General features: G+C 43.1%; 1 protein-coding gene across 1 annotated transcript in view; it reads right to left on the reverse strand.

The window, feature by feature from the left end:
• The window catches only part of NCAM1 (neural cell adhesion molecule 1), a 287,961-nt gene extending 279,532 nt beyond the window's left edge, over window positions 1-8,429 (reverse strand). The window contains exon 1 of the mRNA XM_089773318.1: window positions 8,086-8,429. Within this exon, the coding sequence (XP_089629444.1) occupies window positions 8,086-8,137 (52 nt within the window). The 5' untranslated portion in view covers window positions 8,138-8,429. The remainder of the gene's footprint in view (window positions 1-8,085) is intronic.
• Window positions 8,430-9,821: the final 1,392 nt, after the last annotated feature.

Consider the following 9,821-nt stretch of genomic DNA (forward strand, 5'->3'; position numbering starts at 1 on the left):
TGCCAAATTAGATGTTGTAAATACGATACAAAAGATTTAATGTAGATTCTTTTTTTCCAGCTAGGAAAAACAAACAAACTAGTTTTTCCAATTGTTTATCTTTAACAATAATTGCTTACAGTTTAGTTGTAAAAATTAATGATTGTATTTGAACTCAAATATCTTGCTATACATTGCTTTCTAAAACTCTGAAGATTCTTCAAATAAAGAAATGTATAATTCCCAACATAAATCCAATACTATTCCTTACTGTATAGAAGTAATGATATCTAATAGTGAAGTCTTTGCTAATTATTAACAAATATGTTACAGTGCATAACATTTCTCAAAATGTTTTTTTCATAATTGTATTGGTATTTGGACAAGTTAGATGAGAAACAAAACCCCATTCAGAATTAGAGACACCATTTTTGTTTTAATCTTAATGAAGAAAAGTTTCACCACTCTCTATTCTTTAATCTCATCATTTTGTCAACATCTCTTCATGTATACAATAAGACCAGGACCCTCCTGTGGCACCAACTTTACACTTCAAGTGTCAATAAACCACATTCTGCCCAAAATGACCTCAAAGTGTATCTTGAATATGTTAGCTGACTCATTTCTCACTATGAACCCTTTTGAATGTTTCACAGACTTACCATACTTTTTTGTTTTCAAGCAGTTTGAAGATTTTTCTTCTCCATTGGAATACGACTTCAAGTTACCATTGAAATAACTTCATGTTACACTTAAACAGGGACTGAGAAATTAAGGACTGAATTTCTTTAACACTTCAGGGCTGACTTGTGCTTAGTAAAATACACAATTGCCATTATAACTGAAATATTTAAAACTGCCCATTACTTCTGTTTTACAGCAACAATCTACATTCAAGAAAATCAACAAGTCTTATGACAGATGCAAAAACAATTAACCTGTATAAAGTATAGATCCACTCTGATTTTTCACAATCTATTACAAAAAAAAAATCCTTTCTCTATAATGAAGCAGTATTCTTGGTTCAGAGAAGACATATAACAATGCTAGATATTTAAATACAGCATTCTTTAAAATACCCATTAAAATGTCTTCTGCTGCTATTTTTCCTAATTTCTTCACCTAACTTACTTCAATGTTATATATTTACTTTGTCCAAATAGATGTGAATATTCATGGAAACAAAGCTCTTTCCATGGAAACAAATGATGAAAATTAACAGGAATATTTATCCTTTAGAGCTGTAAATAATAGTGCAAAAAACTTCAACGTCAGCAAAGCTTTTTTTTAAAAAAAGGTGTAAAACTGAAGATTTTCATTGTCACCCAGACTAACAGGCAAATCTCAAGGGTCACTTTTTGGATTCTGTTTACAATGAATTGATGCTCCTTACTATCCAATGAGCTAAAGTAAACACAATAGTCTAAAATATTATCACATTCTTTTTAGTAAAACAGCTTTACAACAGACACTATTTTAAAATTACTCTTTAGGCAGATGATTCACTTCTTGCCAGTCACATTTAATTGGGTTTTGAAAGTTCATGTATCAGTTAACTTCCTGAAAAGATTTAAAATTAAACTGCTCTGTGAAACAGGTAACAGAGGAGATGTAGCCTTTTAAAGATTTTTATTCATTGGTTTCTGGAAATTATCTCATATAAGATTTAGATTAGAGTGAGAACACTTATGTATTTTTTTCTAGCTTGTTTGTGTAAGTCAGGACATCCCCAGTTATCACATTACACTTCTGCAGATCTTTACAGCTATCTTTTGTCTTCACAAGATAAAGAGTCTGAATGGTTAGAAGACTAACTATGGAAGATGCTGCATTATTGTATTCAGAATTCTAAACTGATTCTAATGTTCTTGAGTTGGATTTTCAGATCCTGGGCTCCATTTTTGTGGCCACAAATTGCAGGTGCAAATAAATGCAGGCTACATTTTTTGAGCTTGCAGTTTAGATCACTATGGGATTGATCTAAAGCCCATTGAATTCAACAGAAAGACTTACCCTGCCTGGCTCCCATGCACTTCTGCTCAGACCTTTATAAGCCTAGATATCTCAAATATCCTGGCAATGAGTAAAGACAACTCTAAAAACAGATACCTATTAAAAATTATATGAAAACCTAGCGCCTTATTCCTAAATCATGCCTCTGACCATGAAAATATTGTAGAAAGTTTAAAGGAATCAACACTATCTTCAGGAGCAAGAGCATGACTTGAGTGCCCAAACTGTTAATGGCATCCTTGTTTCTGCTGCACATACAAATTCTCTTTTAGTAGACCATGGTTATCAGACATGTATATCAATTATTCACTTCCTAAATGTGATGGCTTAAGGAGCTGGATAACTCATTCAGCTAGCAAATACAATAGGATTATTCCCCAAAGTATCTCCTTCTGTGTAGCTGTTGATAAACAATTTTATGACATTTTAGATCTCAGAGGGTAGGGATGACTGCCTTTCTAAGAAACTAAACGAAACATTACTGGAAAGATAGTACTTCGCTCTTTATTTTATTTTCCAACATCAGGCTCTAAAATACACACTATCAAAACATAATATATAAAATGCCCAAAAAAGTAAGCCCTCTGAAAAACCTGCCCCAGCATGAACATCCTGCATCTCCCACTAACTCCCACCTTCAGGAAAGGTCTGGGAGAACAGATAAGTCAGTACAGCATGACTTAGAGGTCATCAACTACAAGAATGAAGTCCAAAATCTCCAAATGCCACAACGGAAGGAATACCACTGCTGAAACAAAACCAGTTTCACCCCCTGACCAACCTTGAAAGCATAATCTCCAAAAACAGACACCATACATATGAGGAATTCTTCATCCATTTGGAGCCAGATAGAGAAAAACAGGGCTAAATTCAGCAGGCTTTGCCTCCAATAATCCCAGTGAATTTGCAGTTGCTTATAACAGGACTGAAAATGGGCCCAAATCTGTTCCTCCTAAGTCTCTGATTTATTTGGACTAAGGCTATTACTAACTGTTTGGTCAGTCAATAATCCCACAATACATGTTACATGTGACCAAACAGAAATAACTGAAGACTTCAGAGCTGGAATCCAGTCCCAAACAAAGCTATAGATAAAATTAAGCATTTTGTTCACTTTCAAATAAATTATTTTCATCATACGTTGCAATGTATTTTGCAACAACTCTTGACTGAACCTATAAACCCAGTAATTCCAGGTACAATTCATCCAGAACAGTAAATATCTGTATTCCCATCCTTGGATTTGAGAACCAACAAAAGGAACTATATCTGAATGATAAGTAAAATTATTATTTCTCTTTGCAATTTTTCCCTATTGATCTCTTATCTATTCCTCTTCCTTTGGGAATTCACCTTCTGCATTGTAAACTAAGAATTACATGTAAAAATCTCATTCCAGCAGCTAGTAGTGATTCCCTCAGACAGTTATAAATGCAATGCATTAAAAGTGCCTGAAAGCTCACCATTTGCCTCTCCCAGTAACATCAAAAGGCAATGCTACTAATGAGCAGCTGCAGGAGAGAGGCAGAATTTCAACACCATGAACTGAAAGAGTATAATGGCACCACTGCCAAACCCAACTAATTTACATCCCTTTGCATCAGCAACAGCTTTAAAATTTGGCAACATGCTTTCCCAAACAAAAGGGGCCACAGCCAGCCCAAATCTGACCTTCAAATTCACATCTGTGGTAGTTTTTGATGCCTAACAAATGTTTATGTGCTTTATTTTTCCCCTTCTCTCAGATTTGATGGATTCAACTCTCTTTCTTTCCTTCCCACCCCCTATTCTCAAGTCCATTGCAGACATATGCAAAGAATCTCATTCAGAAGCAGAGAGACACTTGGGAACTGTAGTTCCCTTCGCAGCCACACCCTTGGCCAGGCGACTACGGGACATGCTCTCTAGTATAGAAGGGTCAGCAAACTGTTTCGTATGGCATATGAAAATCTTCCATTTACACAGCAGAACATGTTTACATTCTCCTCAAGTTTTACATCTTCCTAATACTAACAAACAACATTTTGCTTTAGTTGAAAAAGCCTTTATAATGGATCAAATTAAATTCAGGCAGTTTCCTTCATATTAGCTATTGCATATGCCCCTGAAAAATACAGCTTCTACCCAAACTTGTTATCTACAAATTCATTAAAATCCATAACATCTGCCTTCCTGCCTATGATAGAACAGAGTGGAGTTCTGCTACTGAAGAATGAAATTCATAATAAAGGATGCCCTGCAAAAACACTATTTCAAAAGCCACACCAAAAGAAAAACAAAAACAAAACACTCCACAAATACTCAGAGGTGGGAGTGATCAATAAAATGCACGATGGCCTTTCTTAACAAGAAAATAAAATGTGCTTTTTGTCTCTTGTTAGTGCTTCTTGCTGTTCCCTGCAGACTGATGGCAGCAGGTGCAGTATTCTCCTCTGCTATCTCCTCCCCCATCAATTGGTTCTGCTTTCCTGCCACTCAGCCAACACAAATCCATAGCATTAAAAAAAAAGTTCATGCCTTCTTTTAAGAACAAGAAGCCAATCTTTTCTTATACCCAAAGGCAGGAAGGTCTATCTGTAAAATGTATTTCTGGAGGCCAGCCAAGAAAACATGAAGGCACTTTCAGTCTGGAGAGAAGCCAGTCCTTTAACACTTCTGGACACAAGCACTGGAAATTCATTAGATTAATATTAAATTAAATGTTCTTAAAAAATCAACTGGTCAGGTCAGGAATCTTCAAGTCCATATGTCAACACTGCAAAGTTTGTACAAAATGTCCTCTGCTATTTAAGAAACCATAGTTTTCAGGATGTAAATGAAAGGAGATGAGCCATCTGCTGTGTCTATAAATCAGCCTGAGTTATAGAAGAATGTTGTTTTAATTTAAGAGTAAGTTAAGGCGTTACTATTCCAGGACTGAAATAGATATAAAAGAGGCTGTTTTAAAAGATTCAGGAGGAATGCTTTTGTTACTGCCCCACTGGATGACCACTCCTCAGACAATCCTCTATTTTGGGTTTCCTTACTAGTACACATCTATCCCCTGCTTTATGGTATATTTAAGTTAGTGTTAAAGGAGAAGGGGGCTTTTTATTGGCATTAATCATGGCTGGTGTAGCCCTTTCTCTGCCTTGACTTTTCCTATATCAGACTGGATTCTTCATCCAGCAAGCTTCTCTGTCTCTTGGGGGAATGGGAGGAGGAAGGAAAAGAAGGCATAAGGCTTAGCAAATTAAAGCAGGATCCTTTAGCATGGAAGGCACTACAGATGTGCTGGGTATTGCTTTAATTCTGTGCTGTGTTGCTCCTTTGTTTTGACAGGTTAATATTTTATTTGTCTTTTATATTCTCCATTTTGTACTGGTTTAACAGTCATCAGATCGGAGTTGTGCAGCTCCCCAAGAACCTCTATTGAAGCTTTTCTTAACCCAGTTGGTCTGTTCCCTCAAAAAAAAAAATCACACTTTCTTTCCCCCTCACACAACTGAGAATGCTCGGTGCAAATGTCTATGTATGATGATTACTGGGGAAAAGATAGCTGTCTAGAGGTGCTGTGAAGAAGAGAAATATGTGGTGATTACAATTGAAGGGTGTGGCTGGGACAGAGAAGGGTGGCTGTGGGAGATTTGTCAATCTCCTTATTTGTTCGTATTTGGGTTCTATGCCAATAAGTAGTAAAAAAAAAAAATTCAAATTAAAGAGCAGCTGTTGGATGGTATGGGGAAACAGGATGGAGTGATGCTGATGTTCACAACGCGGCTTTGAGCTTGTGATGCATCTAACAGTGGCAATGGAAAGATAGGGCAGTAATGTGGTGAGGCAGGGTCTTTGGTAGTTATGGGATAGGTGTGTGTTGGTGGCAGTGGGTTGGCACGGTGATGATAGTAGGGGAGGTAAAGGTCATCAGTGTTGGGGGATTTGGTGGAGAGTGATAATACATGGGACCATAAGAACGGCCATACTGGTCAGCCAAAGGTCCATCTAGCCCAGTGTCCTGTCTTCCGACAGTGACCAGTGCCGGGTGCCCCAAAGGGAATGAAAAGAACAGGGAATCATCAAGTGACCCATCCCGTCTTGCCCATTTCCAACATCTGACAAACAGAGGCTAGGGATGGTCAGGGTTGCTGGATTAGGACAGTACAGGGTGGGATGTGGCAATTGCAGGCTGAGACGTGCAATGGCAGTGACTGGGAAGTGGGGGTAAGTGGCAGTGGGCAATGTGGCTGGAGTAAGCGTGCAATGGCAGTTGTGAATGGGGCACAGAGGTTTGCAGTGGGGTGAACACAGCAGTGGTCTAGAGTAGCTATGTGATGGTAGGTTGGGTGGGGCTGCAGCAGGTGGAGGGGGTGACAAGAGCAAGCAACCAGCTGAGGGGCAGCACTGGCAGGGGCAGTGGGTGGGGGGGGCTGACAGCAGCTGCGCAGCAAGGAAACTGTGCAAAGCAAAGCTTTGGGGGCAGTGCCATGTCCCAGGGGCTGCTGAGCCCAAGGGGGCAGTAACCTGGCAAAATGCTGGGGGTGCACGACATGGGGGGGCAGTGTCAGGGCTTGGAAGTGGGGGGGATCCCAGCAGCGGGGGGTGCTGCAAGGAAAGAGGCAGGTCTGAGAGGAAGGGGGAGGGGGCGGGACCGTTAGGAACGTTGGGGAGCAAAGCCCCTAACGGCGTTTCCCGCTCGGGGCCGCCGGCTCCTGATTGGCGGCGGATGCAAGCGAACCCCCTCTCGCCTCCCCCCCCCTCCCCGCCGCCGAGGGGCTCGCGCCCGGCCGCCGCCCCCTCCCCAGCGCCAGCACGCGCGCTCACACAACCGATTTTTTCTGCACCAGATTCCTTCCATTTCCGAACTTACTGCCCCCAGCAGCTGCGATGCCCCCACCCCGCGCTTCGCCCCCTGCAATTCTTTGCCCCTTTGCAGCTGCATTCAGCGCCACCCTCTTTTTGGCAGCCCCTGACCCTCTCCCCTCCTCCCCCGCCTTTATTTGCAATTGCATCTCCCCTAATTGTGGGTTCGTTGCATTCCACTCCCTGGCTTTCCGGGGCGGGGGGGACCCTGCAAAGAATAGTACCCCCTCCCCCGCTGTTCTGATAAGACTTTTTTTTCTTAAACAAAGCCCCCTCCTGGTTCCTCATATGGCGACACCGTTCGCACACCGCACGTAGCCCCCTCATCATTTCACTCGCCTTTTCCCGTCTCCATTGTCTGCAATTTGCAACACACGCAACCGTCAACCCCAGAGGGGTGGGTGCAAGAAAGAGGCGCAATGCCTTCCCTTGCATTCAGACACAGCGGTATCGACGTATCAAACCAGCCCCTGGCTCACGCCCTCCCAGTCCTCACCTCCCCCCGCCACCCCTTTTCACTTTCTCCTGTCAAACTGCAGCCCGAGCCATCTTTCCCATTCAGATCCCACAATTGTGAACAATGTTTCCAACTAACGGGCCGTCTAGGAAAGCAAAGTCGCCCCGTGCACAGGAGCAGGGGAGGGGGAAACACCTTTTCCTTTTCTTTTATTTCCCCCCTTTTGCAAACCGTTAAGACTGATTGACCATCCCCGGAGGAGCCAGGGCAGCGAAAATACCAACAGGGGGACCTGTCTGCAACCAAAAAGAGGTTTCCCAGCTTCAGGGTTTGCTCTGCACGAGGCTGATTTGCTTCAGCTGGAGAATCGGGGCTGTTATTCTTTCCTCCTCGCTGTTTGCTCAGCCAGCACCTCCCAACCCTCCTCCCCAGCAGCCTCGCCGCCTCGCGCTCATCTCCCCAGCTCCTCCACCAAAAAGCTGCCTTTGAAATGCAGCGAAGGGGGGAAATCGCCCAAGTGCCGGGCGAAACCAGCCACCGTGCAACGCTTCCAGCCTCTGCCACTATCCCCCCCATGCCGAAACAGTGGGTTGGGGAAGCACAATATTTGGGAGCAACAAATCATCAGTGTAAAACCACTGCATTCTAGGAAACAAAAGCACGCGACTCCCTTCTTCCTCCAGATGCATCTACAATTGCATCACATAACAGTATTCAGAAGAGGTCAGAAATCAGATTTGTTCCCAACCTTCAAAAAAAAAAAAAAAAGAGAGAGAGAGAGAGAGAGATTCATGTACCTGCAGCGCCAAGGAAAAACAGAGTCCAGATGAGATCCTTAGTATGCAGCATTGTAATCTGCTATTAGGTTGGAAGTTTCTTGCAAATATATTTTTCCTTCTGTAGGAGCCTGGGTGGGTTAGACAGATTTAGATGCAATGTAATTTTTTTCAGAATTGCTTTTTGCCAGCTGCTCTCTAGCTGCTTTCAGGAGCTGATCAGAGAATGAGTGACAGTCTTAGCCTCAGCACACACACACAACAGAGATCCCTGCGCCGTCCTGGATTTGGTTTGGTGAGGTTGGTAAGGGAGGAGGACTTGCCTCAGTGTGTTCTTCCACCCATGCTGGCCACAAATAGTACAGTGCAATAAGCATCAAGGAGGTACTGCAGAGAGAAGCAGTTGCAGTTGCCTACAAAATATGGCATGGTTAGCCTAGGATCTGGAGTCACTCACATTCTGTACACATTTCTGTGAGTTTTGCTAAACAGAAAGATGCTTTTATATATAAGCATTCCAAGCATGTGCTTTAAAAAAAATCTAGTGTAATGCTGGTACCATTTATAAAAGTCACTGCTGGGCAAATATGGAGTTTTTAGGTAGGTGGGAGTTTCTTGTGCATAAAAAAGTTATCTACAGTTCCATTTTGTCCAAAGTGTGGTGTGGACTTGAGAAATGGGCCTGGTTTGGGTCAATGTTGTTTTCAAAACCTTAGCAATAAGAAAAATTTGCAAAACTGGAGCGGGATAGATCAGAATCCTATTTCATCTGAACTGCCAAAGTTTGCTGTGGGCTAAAGAAAAAAAAGAAAAGAAAGTCTCACTCATTTAGAAAGAGAATACCCCCTTGTGTTTTCTTAAAGGCAGGTTATAAAGCATCTTCATCTTCTGATGAAGGCTGTTATGGGCTTTACCAACCCCACACTGGGGTGCAGGAGGAGAGCTCTGCTCTACTGGGTGAAAGAGCCTCTCCCCACAGCCTTGCTGGGCATGCTCACAGGAAAACCTGACTATAAAAAGCCCTGGGGCAGCTTAGTGGGGGGGGGGGGGGGGACAGGAGCGGATGGACGAACGAACAAACGAATGAATGACAGGGAGGGAGGTTTTGTGAGATCTTTGGGAAGAAAGAGTGACTAGAACTTCTAACCGCAGTTCAGCCAAGAGCCACTACTTGCAGGGCTGGTGGAGAAATGACAGGAGAGACAGCCAGCAAACCCTGGTAGGAAGTAGCCAGGTGGGGAGTAACCCCCCAGGGCGCTCAGAGTGTTACAGGTGGATTCTCTGCTGAGTGTGGCAGTGGCCTCAGACCCTGCCTACAGGGCTCTTGGCTGGGACCTGGAGGAGTGGGAGGGCCTGGTCCCCCCACCCCACTGTAGCCAGCTTGAAGGGCCTACACCCCTGTGAACTAGGCCTCAGGGCTATAGTAAACCTGGTATAAGAGATTGCAAATGGATGTTGGCTATTGGGGCTGGATTAACCCCAGTATAAGGGTTGGGAGAATAGACCTAGACCAGCGGGCTGTATTAGCCCGGTTATAAGACTGGAGAACTGACTGTGGCCAATGGGCCGTATTGACCCTGAGAAAAGAGACTCGAGAACTGACTCTGGCCAGTGGGCCATATTGTCTTTAGCGAGGGGAGGGCAGAGGCAGAGACATGGGTCAGTAGACCTTATTTGCCATTACAAGGATTCCCAAAGTGGTTTCCATGGGGATGCCCAATTAAGCCCCCTAAAGAGAGGCCCCTCTTAAGGACCCC

The sequence above is a fragment of the Pelodiscus sinensis genome, chromosome 25 (genome assembly GCF_052426305.1).
Source record: "Pelodiscus sinensis isolate ZL-2025 chromosome 25, ASM5242630v1, whole genome shotgun sequence".
In the NCBI taxonomy this organism is placed as follows: Eukaryota; Metazoa; Chordata; order Testudines; family Trionychidae; genus Pelodiscus; species Pelodiscus sinensis.